Below are 18,484 nucleotides of genomic sequence, written 5' to 3' on the forward strand. Positions count from 1 at the left end.
AATGATAAATATTCAGCTACACAGTCAAAGATGCAATGCAGAAAATATACATTTTCTGGCTCTTATGACGAAATGTAAGTCAATGCTTTTGTTTCCACTATCAGCATAAATCAAACCGTCTACATTTCCACTGCATTTCCATCTCTTTTTGAGATTTGATTTTTGTTTTCTCAATAAAAATTTCCCCCAAAAAGTGAAAACAGATATATTTCATAAAAGTCTTTATTCATAAACTTGATGCAAGTTTACAAATTATTTTACATTGTCAAAATCACCCTTGCAACAGGAAAAAAAAAAAGAAAAAAAGAAACCAAACCAAAGCATGCTTACAGTGCATAACTTTATAACCCGGCCACCGCAGATAATGATGCAAGGTAAAGAGACCAATATCAGGCTTGTTCAGGTCTCAGACCAATACGTCACTCGTCTAATCTGAGAAGTCCTTGTTAGTCAGAAATGGGTTGGTGTGAGAGAAACTGTTATTCAGGGCACCACACTCGAGTACGTCAATGTTCCAAAAGAAATCAGCTTCATGTATGATGTCTAGCACATGAATCTTAGCTGCTGTTATTCATGGGAATCAACCTGGCATCTTTAAAGGTAGACCAGAAGGATGAGCCAACCAGCCCAAGGTGTCTCCGATGGGGGCTGTGCTCCGATGCAGTGGGGGAAACCACAACTAATTATATTCCCAGTCTTTTATTAATTACCCAAAGTAACCACTCCGTTTCCCAACACAAGGGGAGGCAGGGGAAGAAATTATACCCACTACTATACTGACATGCAAAAAACAGCAATATCAAAGAGAAAGGGTACATGTGCTCTGAACCCTTCAACAAGCCCAGGGTTGGAGCAATCTCTGCCTCACACATCTGATCACGTCATTAGAAATCGCTAGCCTCAATCACAATGCGTGGAATGCATCGGCAAAACACACCAAGATGTCAACACGGGTGTAGTTTTAATAACGGGGGGGGGGGAACAAAAATGGACCAAGACATTCAATCTTGCCATCAATGATGGCCTGAACCAATCGTTTGCAAAGTTGAGTGTGCAGTATGTATTCCTGAGTTTGCTTGTCCAGAAAATGCAAGGGAGGGCTAAACAATGTAAGCAGAATGTAAGCAGAATGGGATGAATAATACAATACAAACACATTACAACAGCTAACAATCATGCCTATGATCTGGTAGTTTGTTTCATATAAAAAGGTATCTTGCAGGAAAACTAATTTAAGATGAGTTGGACATGAACAAACTTTAAACCATTGTGGAGTTAGTCGTCACTCTGGAAAGCCAAAAATCCATTCATAAATGAGAGTTCACTCCGAAATGGCAAAACTAACCCTTCTAAGCTGGTTATCAGGATGATATACTTAAAAAAAAATGCAAGTAACAACACAACAGAACACCTACAAAAAACATGTCACTGCATTAACTGGAATGCCCCAGTTAATATTACACCAAAGCCTCAACACGCTGAGGGTGTGCAGCCGTGCTGAGAGTGGTCATGAATAGTAAACCGGGGAAGTGGTAATGGGACGAGCTCAAGTTTTTCCTGTGGCAAAGCTCAACAAATATTTATTAAAACCTGAACAGATATTCTGGAAACAGAACAGACCCCAGGGTGATCTTTCCGGGCGTGAAGCGAAAATGTTATAATGGAGAAGAGTATTGCTGTGAATCTGGAACTCCGGCTGCATTTTAAAGCAGCACTGAGGTCAGAGAAAAGTCAGAGGGTAAAGGTCACTTTTTACCTCAGATGTTAAATAGGTGAAGTAGTTAGGAAGTGAACCAGCTTTAAGAATTGGCTTCAGTTAAAACTCCAGAATGTGTCCCCACTGCATAGCCGTAGAAAGGTTCAGCCTGTTGGAGTGATATGAATGGCTAAACCTCTGGTATGCTACTGACAGCTGACCAACAATATTGTAACAGCCATTGTAGTATTAGAGCTCCACTGAAAGCTAGGGTTACCAAAAAATAAGATCTGGATTGCAGTAGTCATTAGGCTTGTACAAGGACCTGGTGCACTTTCGCTTCCTTCAGATACTTCAGAAGTATCTATAATGTTACTTTATTTTAAATTGGTCTTAAGAGGTTGCAATGGCCCTGCAAGTTATAGTCAAGAGTATTCAGTAATACAGTCTCTGCTCAGGCAAAGACCTACACAAGATTACAATATAAACAATTAAATCCTTTAGCAGAAATACAAATTTACATGTTTACAGTGGAGTTAAAATCAATTACATTACAGTGTGATTTGATCCAAACAAGCTCCTGCTTTGCCTCATAATCACGTCTAGTTGCACGCCAATGTTGTCCAGCTGCTGGTTGCGATAATGTTGGTGGTTTTCTCCACATTTGAAAGCCAGCAGCATGCTGATCCTCATAAATGGTTTCTCCAACAAAACCTGCACAAGTCCATGTATTGTCCTGCCCTTGCTTGGGGCTTTAAGCTTTAGAACGCAAACTAGACTTAGGAGAAGCTTCGTTTTTTTTCCTCCAAAAGGGGAAGAGGGTTCTTGGGATTAAAAAGAAGAACACAATATTAGGGAGGTCATCCTTGGAAGTCATAGGCAAGGGGGGTTTCCTATCACCAGCATTCTTGATGTCCTTCCCATCCATCACCGCATCATATTAGGAAATGGCGCATGCCAGTCTAACATCCAGTTTAAGGCCAGAGAGATAGAGAATGGCAAGTGGAGCATCAGACTGCCACTAGTGGAGGATAAAGCCATGCCACACCTTTTGAGTTCTAAGCCAGAGACAAGCCTTGACGTGCTCAATGCCAAAACCGAGGGAAAGTTCACATGATATTTAGTCCACCGAATCGTGGGCAATGAAATAAAAAAAATTAAACAGTAGACAAACAGTTAGAGATGAGCGTCTGAAGAGAGGACGTCAATGCCAGTAGTAGCGGCGTCCAGTTGTGGGTGGAGGTGAACAGATCTGTATCTATGTGCCTGTTCTGGGCTAGACAATAAATGAGGAATTTGGTTTGGATTTTAAACTGTCATTGAGAGAGAACATCATTATTTGAAGGGTAAAACCAATATTGGTCGCAAAGAAAAGAAAAGAATCTAAGACATGTGGTCCCGGTGCAGGAAAGGCAACAGTCTCTATTAGCCATCCTCCTTCGGGGGCGTGTACCAGCCTACAAGTAAAAAAAATAAATAAATAATAAAATACCAAATGAACAAAGACAAAAAAGCTAAATAAAAACTATGTTGTGCAAGTGCATTATTTTTGGCCTTTTGATAAAACACAAGTTTAAGAAGTGAAATGATTAAAGACAGAATTCAAACAGCCCAGGAAATGTGCTGACCCACTTTTTTTTACCATTAAGAAATGAACATGGTCTGTACAAGGTTGGATGTAACAGTCATCTGCATTTTGTTTTTATCATGGTGCTCCTGTATTTAATATTTAATTCATGCTCACCTTTCTCAATCAAAAGAAAAAAAATGCACGTTTAAACAAAAATGAAAAATATCTGGATAAGACCAAAATTTTTAGTAAATGACAGAAGGAGAAAGTGATCTGTACATTTTGAAACATTGCCAAATTTTTAAAACAAAAATAATTCAACGTTTTTTTTAACTTTATGTGATATTCAAGAGTGTGATTGTGAACTACAATGAAAAAATCAGACACATATGAACCTTGTTTTAAAGATAAAAAAAAGTGAAGCCAGTAATTTTAAACTGTCAACCAGCAGTCCAATAAAAAAACAAACAAAAAAAAATTCTTTGCCACATCCTTGCCTAATTGGATGTTAAGACTTTTTAACAAAGTAATTTATGAACTATGCAATAAATTCCTTTAACTATTAGAGCAGCTGCTATAACAGCTGTTTGTTGTTTGGGGCTCCAGAAAACAACACAATGAAATGAAAAATGCCTGATGCAGCATTTCTATCAAGTTACCACTTATCTAAACTGCACATTATGTTCCCAGTTTAAACACTTTACAGCACCCAAATATTCCAGATAGTTTGTATGAATGCAGCCAGAAATGTAACACCTACACAATAACATGTCATTTATATCTGCCTTTAAAAATGTGCATTGTTCACATGCACATATTTACAGCTTAAACTGTTATTTTAAAGCATATACAAAGAGCTATACTATAAATGTTTTATATCAATGTCTATATAAAAGTATTATCTAAGTAATATGTAAGATTTGCTTTTAGCACACAGTTTTTTTAAAACACAAAAAACTGGGAGTTGACAAACTTACCATTCTTTTCATGAATCTGAACCAGGGATTTGTAGGACTGCTGTGCTCTGGCAAGATTGTACTGGTTCTGTAGAAAAAGATGGAAATAAAGATTAAAGTTAGATGTAAACAGCCAGACTGTATCATAATGACAGGGCAAAACAAAAGATTAGTCTTATGAAAACAAAAAAAAACAACAACAAAAACTGCAAAGATCTGGAAATGGAACATTTTGGACCAATATTTATATTTATATTTTCACTGACTCCAATTTTATAAATATGACTGTCAAAGTCATTAAGGTTATATAATTGGTCTTCACTTCCTCTTCATACTTGCTGAACTGATGTTTTGAACTGTGCTTAGTAAAATATATGACAAAAAAAGTTTAATGGTCAAAATGAAAAGAGAAGTGTTGTCTGTAAGGCCAGTGGAATCCTAACTTTGACATTAAACCACCATCACTCACTTTGTTGGCTCCAAACTGCACTCTGGCTTTTCCTTTGACTAAAGTGGCATTGATCTGCATGATGACAGACTCAATGGAATAGGCACTGCTCCAACCCTGCAATAAAGAGACAGGGACAATTAGATCCAGTTAGAAAAGTGAACAGATGTACATTGAACATTATGCAAAAAACCCCAAAAAACAATCCAAGACAATAACAGGTAACATCACATATTCCATGGCTTAAATAAAATATACTTGGCATATTTTTAATCATACCTGCTTGGTGAGAAGTTCCATGCAAAGGGCGCCTCCTCCAAGAACGTAACTGAGGGAGGCAGATTTATTACTTATAAACTAATGAACTATGTAATGAACTAATGACGCGCCAAAGATGGACGTTATAAAATAGCAGTGGAAGAAATTAGAAAGAGTTCAACAAACAGCAGTACAGTACTTACCCTCCGGAAAGCACAGGGGAAACTACTCGGACAAAAGGTGGATCAAAGGGGAAATTATCCTGTAAAGGAGACCAGGAAAAATGATTGCATCAACAAACTGCCAAGACTCTAAAATTTTAAACATTGCCCTTAATTTAAAATATGTCTGACTCACTTTATATGAGAAGTTTAATAAAATGTAGTCCATTCCTTCCTTCTCCTTTAAGACTTGTAAATCACTGTGTAAAGGGCTATCTGGATCCACCCTATTAGACATTAATTACAACAATTAGACAATGCAAATATTGAATCAAGCTAAAAAAAAAAAAAGACAAAATACCACTAGCTACTTACGTTCTCAGTTTAACGTGCCATTCGTACAGGCTGTCATTGACAAGCTCAACTGAATAAATCCCTGCAAATGGAAAGAATAATTAATAAGCAGTCAATCCAAAATTATAATCAAGTACTTAATCTTGCCCCATTGCAAAATATAGTTTGACATTTTTAAAATCTCTACTTTTCCACTGAAATGACAAAAAGATCTTTTCAAAAGCACTTTTTGACAACAGAAAAGCATGTCTTAAAAAACAAAGTGAAGTACTATAAGAAATGTCACCTGGGTCTGCAGTGTCCGATGCCTATTGTTGTACAAAGGACACAAGCCATTTTATGTATAGAAATAGCTTTTTAATGCAAGATGTCAAACGGATGTGACCGCATATTAGCAACAAAGAAAAAAAAAAAAGATGGAGTGAGCAATTTTGCTACAAATATGATCCAGGTGGAAAATGCGAGACTTCTTGGCCAGGGAGTCAGCAGACAGATCACAGATGCAGCACAGCTGTTTGTTTGTGAGCACAAATTTTATCAGTTAAAAAAATACTTTCATTGTGGTTTGTCTGTCCTGTGTCTGTTCATGTGGTAGTTATGTGCTGATGGCCGCAGATGGAGTTATATCAACAACCCCTCTCGCTTTGTTAAACCGGTTCAGCAAACTCAACTTTTCTTTCCTACATGCCCAAGCCAAGTGAAGGAGAGTGTTCAAGTGTTATAGTATGTTAATTCCCCTTTCATCCAACAGGTGCATAGCATTAGGTGAATTTTAGGGCCAAATGAAATGTGTTTGTAAAGCAACTATCTGACAAAAATGGACTTGGGGATGTGACAGATTGTGTACTTGAAAGAATGTCAGCCATAATGCTGCATCATCCTCTTGAGTAAAATGAGTAATTGGAGGGAAGTCACACTTGCACAATAACTTTATGGCTCTCCGATTTAAAGTAGGCTATTCTGGTGAGTGGTTGAAGGAACTCACTGACACAGAATAGCAATAAACAGTAACAGATATGATGTCTATCTGATTACTCACAAAATTTAAGTCTTAGGTGAATATTTTGCCTGAATGTCCAAGCTTGACATTTCAAATGTAAAACCATCTCTCTTTGGGAACTTTTGGTTGCCTTGAGATCACTTTTTTTGGTCTAAATCATTCTTATTATTATGATGGAAACAGAGTTAAAAAGGAAAAGTGGAAATGACGATGTATGGCTATTAATAGGAAAGGAAGGCAAAGCCTAAGATTGTGTCTATAGTAACGCATCAAAAATAATCTCAAAACTTTTCAAAGGTAATACTTTTCTACCAATTAAGGAAGTTCAGATGGAGTTAACAGAGTTATGAAAGAAAAAAAAAGAAAATCATTGCAACATTCCTCATTTGACCATGAAATCATTACAACCCCCTCAGCAAAAATACTTAACGTAAAGCAGCTTAATTGTCAAAAAGAGAAGACATCATCGTCTGTGTGATTTCTGTGAATTTCCTTTCATGTTGAACCAAACAAAAGCTTGGTTTTATGTACATACCAGTCTTATAACTCTGAGACCGATATATTTCTCGAAGTTCCTTCATCAGGCGGTCAGAGGCTTGTACTGAACCAGATACAGCTCCCTGCAAAATTGAACACAATACAGACAAACTGCAATTTACTTCTGCAATTTGTGTCCCAACATCAGCTGACATAAACTACATTTGTGTGATAGTCTGGGTGTTTTGACAGCAGTAAACTATTTTAAGAGAATGTTTCAGAAAATTACAAAACATTTAGTCATTGAAGCCAAGTAAGCATAACAAGATCATTTTGATTTTGTGGCTATGAGGTTGTGTTTCATTTTGACACACCTTAATGGCTTAAAGTGCTTATTCAAAAACTGATCCCATTCTAAAGGAAATACAACACCTTTTATAAGTTTTCTACTACCTTAAGAAGCAGGGATAAAGGAAAAACAAAAATGTGCCGTAAGTTTTATAGAAGAAGTTTATGTTATAATCTATCAAGTCTACAAGGCAGTAAAAATGATTGATTTTAAAAACTGTTCATGTCAACCCGCTTTTAAATGTTCTGTGAAATTGATCTGAAATATTACAAACGACACTCAAATTTTTTAAAAACTCACGTTTAGGTGGTCTTGTCTCTGGTTCTTTCGGATCTTCTCAAGGATTGCCAGATTTTCTTTCTCAATGCCATCGTCCTCAGATTTCTTCCCATCAACAGGCTCCTCCTCTTTCATTTCATAGTGATCCAGGTCCTCAATGTCCTGATAAATTATTTGTAATATTTTAGGCATTTTAAACCATATACATATAAAACAAAGATTTGTGATCAAGGCAGAAGGCATGCCACCTTATTAAATAAAACTTGGTTGTTTACAACAATGTTTGAGTATAAACAAATTAAGACATTTTATTACAGATCATTACAGTAGTGTGTGTGTAGGACGAACAGCGAAAACAAACAGAATTAGTACAACTTCTAATAGATCAAAATAAATCATTTTCAGTGATGAACTCGGCAGAGACCAGACAGCATGTTTAGGCCAAAGTTAATAACTTACTTCCCCCATCTCTTCCTCCTCTTCCTCTTCAGATGTGACCTCCTCTGTCCCATGCTACACACACAAACAAGAGTTTGTTTCACTGAAACCGCATTAGTCTGCGAGACAACTGACTAGTCCATCTAATGTATTTTACAGAGAATCCCCTCAGGAACACAAAAACAGAGCAGCATTGACAAGAGCAAAAAGGCAACAGTATCTTATTTTTTCCCCTCAATAAAACTTTAAATAATTTTATTAGCTCTTCCCTACATAAACACACATTTTAAAGAAAACATAAGGGAGCATTTAGGCCAGATGTATTTTCTCAAGTGATTTTATTCTGTGTGATTTTGCCATCTTGTTTCAAGCACAAGTGAGCATTCAGTCCCATTTTAACTAAAACGGCCCATTTAAGGTCAAAACATCTTGATCAGATTCAAGTCCAGACTTTGAGTAGGCCATTCTAAGGCCTTCATTTATTATTCTTTTTTTAGCCACTCAAAAGTGAGCTTGCTGATGTATTTTAGAATATTATCGAGCTACGTAATCCAGGTGTATTTGAGCTTAAGTTCACAAACTTGAAATTCTAAACTATGTTTAGCTTCCAAAATGACATTTTTTTGAACTCCTCTGTTGATTGTAAGGCAGATGTAAAACACATTAATTCCACTGACACAGTGATTTTGACAGAGTTCTGCTATGCTCTAAATGTAGTTTTGGACTGTTTTATGACCTCTGGGATGAGTCATCAATGCTCTCTTTGAGAAGATTTGGAAGGCTAGACACTACTGGTAATGTTCACCACTATTCCATGTTTTCTTAATTTGTGGATAAAGTCTCTCACTGTGGTTTACTGGAGACCAACTTTTTAACACTTTCCAAACAGAAAAATCTCAGTGAATTTGTCTTATCTGTTGTTGGGATCTGGGCATGTGTTGCTTTTTGAGAAGATATTTTATTAAATGTGTTCAGGTGATTTGTTGACCATACAGCTCTGGCAGTAAACTGTTCTGGATTGGGTTGGTTGGGTCTTGGTTTGTGTGTCGCATTGATGCTATATAAACCAGGTCAAACTGCTTCAACTTCAAAGTCTTACAATATTTTGATATTTCCGTCAAGAACAAGCGGACGCTTGGCCACAATGTTGTTAAGCTTAATAAATCTGATAAGAGTTAGCAACTTAGACAAATCAGCCCATTCTGAAACCACGGCTAAAAATTTACTTACTTAGCATTACCTGAAACATCTTAAAAGGACACTCCTGTGCAATTATGAGTGCAAAGTACAGCTACGTTTAACATCTGTTTTTTTTGTGGTTGAAATATTTATACTTTACTTTCAATGACTGATGGTGTCTAAAGTGGTTGGTCTGAGACACAGTGATTAATAGACAACAAAAAGACAGTTTATAAATATTGCTTTAACCAATGTAGTTTAAACTGTAATTTAATTTTATTAGTTTATAAAAAATCTAAACTACTCTGAAACAGGAACTTAGGAAGCTAAGCAAGAAAGATTTACTATCTATAATCGCCATAATGTTCCAGCATGAACTGGTCCTCTTTACCTTTCGGTCTTGTTGTCCCACAGGTCCTGCAGGCAGAGGCTGGTCTAGCATCTCCACATCAGGATGTTGAGGAAGGTTGTACAGCCGACAAAGGTCACAAATCAGCTTTTTTAACTGCTGCAAAAGCTAGAGAAGAAAACCACAATGACAAAGAGACATTGATTTGTTTCGTTTATGATAGAACATACACATCCTAACAGCATGTAAACAGCTTGTTCAGCTGTCTGGTGCTTCAACTATTGATGCTGCAGTACCTTTTCCCTGTTATCAGCAACTGAAAAAGTTTATTGAGAGGGTGTGGAGAGTTTTGGACAGTGTTCGTTGTTCCTGCAATGGCACTGAAACATCCTGAACAGGGTGCAGGAACACGCCAATAACCTTTTAGTTTCCCTCAATAGCCTCTTCCATGCCCTCTCATCTGCCAAGTAGCAGCTGGAGTAGCACAATGAGATGGAGCATGTGATGAGCGTTTTGATGTTTGATTCAGTTTATTTAGAAAGGGCACAATCCTGATGCTTTCCCTCATCCAGGTGAGGTCATCAGAAATCTACACTCAAAAGAAGTTAATGCTATCCAAACTGACTGTCGGCTATGTATAGAATATTGAAAATCACTATAAACTTTCTGCTGTCCAAGTGGATGAAAAACATCCTGCCGTCTGGCATAAACTGATGTATAGTTGGGACGTAAGTACCAACCAAAAAAAGTCAGAAATAATCAAATTTGCAAAGGAGCAAACAGAACAGCCACACAGGACCTCAACATTTTGTTCCTGCATCACACTGATGTTAAGAAATGACTTGGTGCTGTAGATTACGCAAAAATGACTTCTGGAATGACCTAAAAACTCATAATAACTGCTTTTACCAATCTCTTGAGAGGTTGCTGTGTCCTTGCATGTGCTCTCATGAATATAAGTAAGAAACTTTTATTTATAAAATACACAGTGAAAAATACAGTTTAAGGAACATTTAAGAAATACATCATACATATACTCTGTCACAGCAACCATGAGACTAGTGGAAAATTATTTCATAAAAAAATAATTTCTTATGTTGCTTTTCAAAAGCACTGATGGAGTCCAAGGATCACAATAGTGCGTGAGTTAAATAAAGATGCATACCATTTTACTTAAACCTTATGCACATGTCATTTTAAAAAGACAACAAAGTAAATGTAAGGAGTGTACAAAAAGATCAAATGTTCCATCTCAGAAGTGTCATATTGAAATTACTTTCACTATACAGGTCTAAATTAAAGTGTTTAAATTAAAAATGACAATTCCATTAAGTTGTTCAGAAAAACTCCCATTTACCACGGCCAGTAAAGTGACACTGAAACTGTGTAGTTAGACAGCATGCTAAGTGTTAACTCTTAATGGTTAGCCAGCTACCATGCCTTTGCAAATTGGTGCACTCAAAAAAATAGCACCACCAAGACATCTGTGTACACAGAAAGAAAGCAGATCTTATCAACTCTCAAAAAACAGACTTCCTCTTTATCTGACATACATCTACAGTAGCTCAAAACTGGAAAAATTGAGAACATATTTACATAACATTTAGGTAAATGATAACAAATCACATAGCCCTACACAGAAATTAGAGGAAGAAATTATATAGATTTCTCTCTCTTTTTGTAGTCTTAATAAATTCAACCATGCCTAAAGTAGATGCATTAGACTGACTGGTGGTGTGCTGTGAGAAGGCCTACCTATTGTAACCCGATCAAAACAAAACGTTTTTCAGAGTCAGCTTTTATTGGACTGCTCTCCTGAAAGTGAGGAGAATCATGTTCCAAGTAGCGTTTACTGCAACGGATGTATTTTTATACCTCCCGTTTGTAATCCAACTATTTTTACTTTTCTTCCACAGCAATATTTTGCTTTGAACTTACGGAGCTGACTGTGTTTGTCATTTTTTCCTTCAATCTTAATGCTTTTGTTTTGTTTGCCACTGCGAAACTGAGACCTTTAGAATAGAATAGAATTCAACTTTATTGTCATTGCACTGTCACAAGTACAAGCAATGAGATGTAGTTTGCATCTATCCAGAAGTGCTCTACGAGATATAAATATTTATTTACAGATGTACAAGACTATGTATGTATGGACTATAAGGGGTTATAGCAAGAGATATAGATATTGTGTATAAATATAAATATGGGACCTATATGCACAGATTATACAAGAATGTTAGGGAATAGATTATAGATAAATAATGGCAGATAAAATTTACAGGTTGTATGTGTGTGTGAAGAAAACAGTCTGTGAGGTGTGTGTGTGTGTGTGTGTGTGTGTGAGGATAGTCCATGTGTTACTGTTGTATGAGAGGATAGGGGAGTACAGTCCTTATAGTTTATGTTTTATGTCAGGAGAATGTTTAAATAACAGATCAATTTCTCTTATTGAAAGGTGGATGTGTGAGTCACATTGGGTGAAGTTGCAGTTCTTTATTTTTGCTTACACAATCACATTTACTTAGTTGAAGTATGCACATTGTATGTAAAGATGAAATAGGGAAATGTCTCCACCAGTTCAGTGTTAAAAATATAAGTGAAAATCAAGCTTGTGCATTTCAACGCAATATCACAGTGACTGAGATTTGTAAAGGAGAATGACGTGCGTATTAATGGCTCCTGGTTATTTCACTCTCTTACAAAACTAATGCAATTAACATTGTGAAGCACTTCATTTTTGTATTTGTTCAGTATTTTGATAAATAATGGTGATATAAAAATTCCAATATTCCAAAAACGTCAAATTCGACAATTACATGTTACACCCCATTTACATTGCCAGTCCAATTTCTAACTGACCCCTAACGTCTTAAGGTATATGATGTATTACAGTCCAAACAGTACACCTATGAGATGCTGGATACTGCTTTAATAGAGTTGCATAACATTTCCTTACAGTTGGTTATGAGCATAATATAACTTTAAATTATTATTTATCAACATGTATGTGAAGAAATCCAATGGTATGAAGACACATGTGGTAGACTGCTCAATTTCATCGACTAATGTCTGCGGCACAGTCACCAAAGCTTCAAATATTCAAAGTGGTGAATAAAAAATGCCAGCATCTGTATCAACATTTTGTCACAACATTGCAGTTTTATGTGTTAATGACGCCCAACAGACAGTTGGTCTGGTATTTCTTCTACTGAAAAGCAGTATTGTCAATACTTGCTCAGTGCAGCAGTTCAGATAAGTCAAAGTGCAAAGTGTAGTCATATATCCCACATTCTTCAGGAATACCATGAAAACATTAAAAAGATGGATCATTTGTAACTCAACCTATTTACTTAAGTCACACTGATTTAAAAGACAACCATTATGATGTACTCAGCGAGATTCATCAACATTCTGCTTGATAACGCTACACTGTCAAAATTTGGGATGGCAGCTCTTTGGTCACCACTCTTTGTGACGAGCAGCAGTCGCATCATGACTTTTCTTAAGCGTTACGAAAAAACATGTTGAAATAGGCAAGCAAATTTAACCTACCAGGGTGCTTCCTTTTCTCACATCTTCCAGTCTCTCTAAAACTTGTGCCAAGCTCGGGTCGTCAGAGTCCACAAACCATATTGGTGGCGTAGATGGATATGATTCCTGAAAAAAAAAAAACGAGTGACACTACATATTTAAGACACCCACATAAATACATTTCATAAACATAATTTTTTAGCAGTATTACACATAAAAATAAAATATAAAGAACAGTATTAATGTTTATCAGACGACACTCGAATGTTCAACGTATCGTTAGCCGGATGCTAGGAATGCTCCCAAAACGCTGAACGCCTAATTTGATAATTTACACAGACCCTTTAGCTCACGTTCACGCAGGTGTATAACGAAAAACACCGGTCCCATATACATAGAGATTTTGTGATTCTAAATGCAGTTGTCTATTTGGTTTAGGAGGTTAACAACATGACGTTTGATCGCTAACTACCAACAAGGGAAGTGCATTACAAGCTAAACTCCAACACACGAGTTCTTTACTACTTACCGTAATGTTACAGTGGATAATTAGCAACTTTTCTCCAGTCACATTAAACTGGCAGCTCAGTTCGTCGGGCTTCCAATCAATTATCCTGAATCGTTCGTGGTTTGGATCAAAAATGGACTCCAAAAACTTCAGCTCGGCCTTCAGCCCCGACACCGACATCTTCCACACATCTCCGGCTGGGCCGCTGGGGAGGGCGAGAAGTCAGGACTTAGCGTTTAGCTAGCTGGCGCTACAATAGAAACTTAGGCAGAAAGCGGTCGTAAATGAGCCAGATAACAGCTGACTCAACCGGTAAGTGTATCAGAATATCCACAACCAGCTACAGCCTCCGTCCGAATAAATTATAGCGTAGTCGGACAACTGTGCTAATGAATTAGCTAGCACTAGCTAGCCCCTAGTTAGGCGTTTGAAAACAGCGCAGTGCTTAGCAAACTGCTAGCGTTGTTGTTGTCTTTCCGTCTATTGTTGTTCTCTGGCTACGTTAACAACATTTTAAGGCTCCTGCGCTGTCCCGTGACCGTCTTCTTACAATCCTGTCGGGCAGCTGTTTAAAATTCACTGGACCAGGAAATAACGAGACTATCTCCACAATCTGAGTCAATATCCTGCTATAAGAACAGTGTTTTTTATCCCCGTGCAACTGTAGCTGGCCTCTAGTGGGGTTTAAAGATGGCGTTTGGCAATCTCCCCGTTCCTGCAGAATCCCACAATTCTACACGTTCACAATTTATTAAAGTGTTTAAAAAAATCAAAGTTCAAGGCAGAGTATCATGTGGCTTAACATTTAAAAAAATTTAAAGCGATGTGGATTTACCTTCTACGGAGATTAATGTTTTTATTGCTCGTTATTTTGTTCCACCTTATGATTTCTTTTTTTTTTTTCAAAATATTACTAAGTATCAAATTTACAGTAAATGCAAGGATCCATCTCAGCAACCTAGCACATATTCAAACGTTTATTTTGTAACTTTTATTTTAAAAAAAGTTAAACTCATATTTATATATAAAATCATACACAAAAGTGATTTACACAGCCATCCAGTAAATATGATTAAATCATTTCAGTTACCCAGTCCCTTAAGTGAATCACATGGATTAGTTACATGCAGACTGTTTTCAAGAGTTTATTAATTATGATGATTTTCTATTTACAGCTTATAAAAACACAACATTTAAGATTAGAATATCACACCAGATGAATATATAAAGACATATTTTTAGTACATAAATGTGGGCTTGTTGAAAAATAAGTAAGTATCCAATTCAGCTTTGCAAAAATTAAGACCAATCTTTAACATAGAAATTGTATAGAATGACAGTTAACAGTTTAATAGTTTTTCCATCATCACAATGCATCCACTATCTTTTGTAAGCTTTAGTATCTCAGCAACTAAAAATTTGCATCAAGTGTGGGTGTCTAGAACACGTTTTGCCCACAGTAACCCTTGACTCACTGAAAAACAAAGGGTAATTAGTAATAAAAAGAACAACATTTTCTTTGCAAGGATGGAGATGGAAAAGAAAGAGGTCAAAAGGAAGTCAAAGACGCCATCATGCTGGAATATTGTGAGTCAGAATGATTCAGATTCTGTGGTGGGCAAGTGCTAAGGCCTGCTGGAAATATTATTTCTAATGAAATCACAAAAAAACACTAGCATCTGCCATAGCTCCCCAAATCACCACTAACTTACTGAACATCAAACACCTTGGATTCAGTGCCTTCCTGCTCGTTCTCCTGAGACTCTGGGACCTAGATTCCTAAACAACATGCATCATTTACTTTAACCTGAAAAAAAGTATTTGAACTTTTGAATCAGCTTTGGTTCATAATTTTCCCAAGGTTAATTTTATCCCTGTTGCTTTGCACCTTTTTCTGTCACATTTTTTCCTCCCACTCAACTTTACATGAATATGCTCTGGGTATAGTCTCAGTCAAGGCCTTGCAACATGAAATATACATATTCTCTTGTGTCCAACTGGGTTCTCCCTGGGTATTCCCTTTTTTTCTACAGTACAATATTATGTATATTAATTGGTCACTCCAAACTTCTGCTCAGGGTGTATCTCACCTCTGACCCAATGTGCAAATATATCTGATTAGTGCACTTTAATCTTCCTTCTGTATGAACAATGTGATGTGTTAACTGGGTCATCTTCGATTAAATCTTAAAAAAGGCTTGGTAATGGTGCCACTAACAAGGATTGACCTGCAGAGTGTTAGTTCAGGTAGTTTAAATATTTAGGTTGTATCAGAGTCTGATTTCAGGGAAACCTAACAGGATGAGTCAGAACTATCCAGAGAGGCATGATATCCCTTCTGACCTGGGAATGCTTCATTATCCCCAAGAAAGGCCTGGAGAATTCACTGGGAGCAAAAATATCTGTGTTTTCTGTTGGGATTTATTATCTCCACAAACTGACTTCAGATAAGACTTAACTGATTTAGCAAACTTAACAGAATGGTCCTTTTCCTTCAGTTAGGTATTTTGGAGGATTTATGGAACAATCATAAGGCAGTGTGCTGATACAACATTGTGGATAGCTCAGAGGGATTACTTTACAAAGAGGCAAGATAACTTCTAAAATGTTTACTTCAGTCTTTTACTGAAAAGCCTTAATATTTTGGCAGTACTACTTGATGCCCAGTAGGGTGCAGTGTTGGCTCAATGTCTGAAAAAATGGTTGCCAAAAGAAATAACATTTCTTCAGTTGTTATTCTAGGCGTCTACCAACACTCAGATTAAATGTATACGTATTGAACTACTGGTAAACAGTAGCAGACTAGATAACTGTGTCTAGATAATCTATATATACTGAGGCAGGCATTTTTCTTTCTTTGACAAAAAAATGTTTAAAGAGACCCCTTCAAAACTAACACATTTATTAGTAGGTTTTAGATAGTTAAATTAAAAATAACTGGAAGTGTTTAGCCCACTTTTCCAAAGTCAATAAAGTGTGTGGTCCTAGAGCTGCAGAACAAGACATGATGTAAGCAGGGCTGACCAGCAATAAACTAAGAACAGGATTTTTCTTTGGCCTGAAGTCTTTTTTTCTCTGAAAAGCCAGCTAATGCTTGTATATTTCAGCATTTATTACCGCTGATGCTGACCGATAAAGTCACAGTGTAGAAAATTTCATCTGGATGCGATAAACTCTCACAACCCACTTTAATGTTTTGCAGAGTTGAATGCTGTCAAGTGATTTGTTAATGTAATGGCTCCTTTGGAAAGGTCAAGGTTCCAGTCTGGCAAACATAATCATTCATTTCAGAGGTCTGTGATCAGCAAAAAGGGAGCTGGTTCTGAAGGATCAACGCAGGTTATGAGGAGAGCAGAACCAAAAACAAAAATGTAATTTAGGAAACGGAAAATGTAGAACAGGAACAAAGTCAAAAATATTGCTTACAATAAACTATTGTTTTCTTATTTAAATCTATCAAATCTTTAAACAGTAACAATAATGAATCAGTATATTGGGTTATTATTATTATATTGTATTATTAATTCTAACTTAACGTTATAACTATGCACTACCTTATCCACCATGTAAAACCTCCAAAATACAATTACCTTTGTTGCTGTAATATGACAAAATGTTAAAAAAAACTCAAGGAGTAGGATTACTTGTACAAGACAATATTGTTTCATAAACATAAGAAGGAGATTAGTTTTTTTACATGCTGATCTAAAATATGATTATTGAAGTAAATTTAGCTTCTCAGTTGCTGACTCAATCAATAATATCCAATCTGATGAGAGAGCAGTGACCCTGTATTGATTACATATTGATGAGTCGGTGAGTCTTCTACTGTTAGGATGTCATGTTACCAAAGGTAGCAGTGGTATAACATCCTTCCTAATTCAATTAACTTATTCTGCTACATGTTACGTCAAGCGCTGAGAGGTTATTTCTATGCGCTGACATGGACACTTGGCTGTTTTGTTGCATAAATACAAGACTTGATTACATTATGCAATGATGCATTGAAATATTAAAGTGATGAAATAGTAAAAATGTGTTCAATGGTGTTGGGCTTTATCATGTAAAAGTTCTTTATAGGTTGCACTCTTATTTTGAGACTTACAAATGATCAGGAGACACAGAGGTAAACATTTCAAAATATATTTTAGGTTTTCCTTCAAATTAAATTAACTGACTTTATGAATCATTTTGCCAGGGTAGATTTTTCAGCTTCTTATGAAAGCAAACTGAGATTTTATTAAAAATTAGAACTAAAGCAAACCCCTGTGGTTTAATTCTAATGGCCCCTTGGCCCAGTTTTATGATCGAGCAGCTGACTAGTAGTTTATAAAAGCATGGCTTATGTCTGTGGTGACAAAAAGCCAAATAGCTGGTGTCCTCCATGATTTATCCCTCACTTCTCTCTTCCATCTGCCCAAGATGAAAAGTTAATTAAAGCTTCATTGTCATTTCATCTCATTCCAGATAGCAAAAACAAATCATCTCTGTCGATGTTCAGCTTTTATTATTTCTGCATGACAACCGCAGAGCTGGCATTAAGAAAGGGCACCATGACAGCTACGATTTTCTAATTTCTCAGGATGATCTAATTTATAATTTTAGGGCCTCTCAGAAAACATGTCTCAGCAAATTGTAATGTGTCACCGAGAGACAGCAATATCCTAATCAAACTAATTGGCTTGCATATCAGACAAAAAGCAATGTTTACCTGCTTTATACATTATTGTGACAGGTTGTTTAATATTCTAAATCCTTATGAGCAATCTTTCTCTGTATTTATAGTCAGACTGCATTTCTAAATTTGATCATCCCTGAAAACCAACAACACACCTCAATGTCAAACCCATTTGTTCTCAGTATTCAGGCTGTGTTCAACTCTGGATCCAAGACCATTTCTCAACTGCTTTTACTGCTGAGTCACCAAATAC

The 18,484-nt window shown here is 36.5% G+C and overlaps 1 protein-coding gene across 1 annotated transcript; it reads right to left on the reverse strand.

Annotated features, from left to right (window-relative positions):
• Positions 1–204: 204 nt before the first annotated feature.
• Positions 205–14,260, reverse strand: LOC116718414 (ubiquitin-conjugating enzyme E2 Q2-like). Its single transcript, XM_032560309.1, has 13 exons — positions 13,575–14,260; positions 13,067–13,171; positions 9,557–9,682; positions 8,008–8,061; positions 7,570–7,710; positions 6,979–7,063; positions 5,465–5,525; positions 5,286–5,376; positions 5,132–5,190; positions 4,950–4,998; positions 4,692–4,787; positions 4,244–4,310; positions 205–3,153 (listed from the first exon to the last, which is right to left on the reverse strand). Exons 1-13 carry the CDS (start codon positions 13,731–13,733, stop codon positions 3,122–3,124), a joined length of 1,125 nt encoding a protein of 374 aa, XP_032416200.1. The 5' UTR covers positions 13,734–14,260; the 3' UTR covers positions 205–3,121.
• Positions 14,261–18,484: the final 4,224 nt, after the last annotated feature.

Source organism: Xiphophorus hellerii, chromosome 4, assembly GCF_003331165.1.
Source record: "Xiphophorus hellerii strain 12219 chromosome 4, Xiphophorus_hellerii-4.1, whole genome shotgun sequence".
Taxonomy (NCBI): Eukaryota; Metazoa; Chordata; class Actinopteri; order Cyprinodontiformes; family Poeciliidae; genus Xiphophorus; species Xiphophorus hellerii.

Bases quoted from the DNA above. Each gene is read 5' to 3' on its own strand.
- LOC116718414 (XM_032560309.1), bottom strand. From the start codon at position 13,733: ATGTCGGTGTCGGGGCTGAAGGCCGAGCTGAAGTTTTTGGAGTCCATT. The intron at 7,711-8,007 runs GTAAGTTATTAA...ATAATTTATCAG, and splicing joins AGGAGGAAGAGATGGGGGAA to GACATTGAGGACCTGGATCA. The intron at 4,999-5,131 runs GTAAGTACTGTA...TGCCTCCCTCAG, and splicing joins TCCCCTGTGCTTTCCGGAGG to TTACGTTCTTGGAGGAGGCG.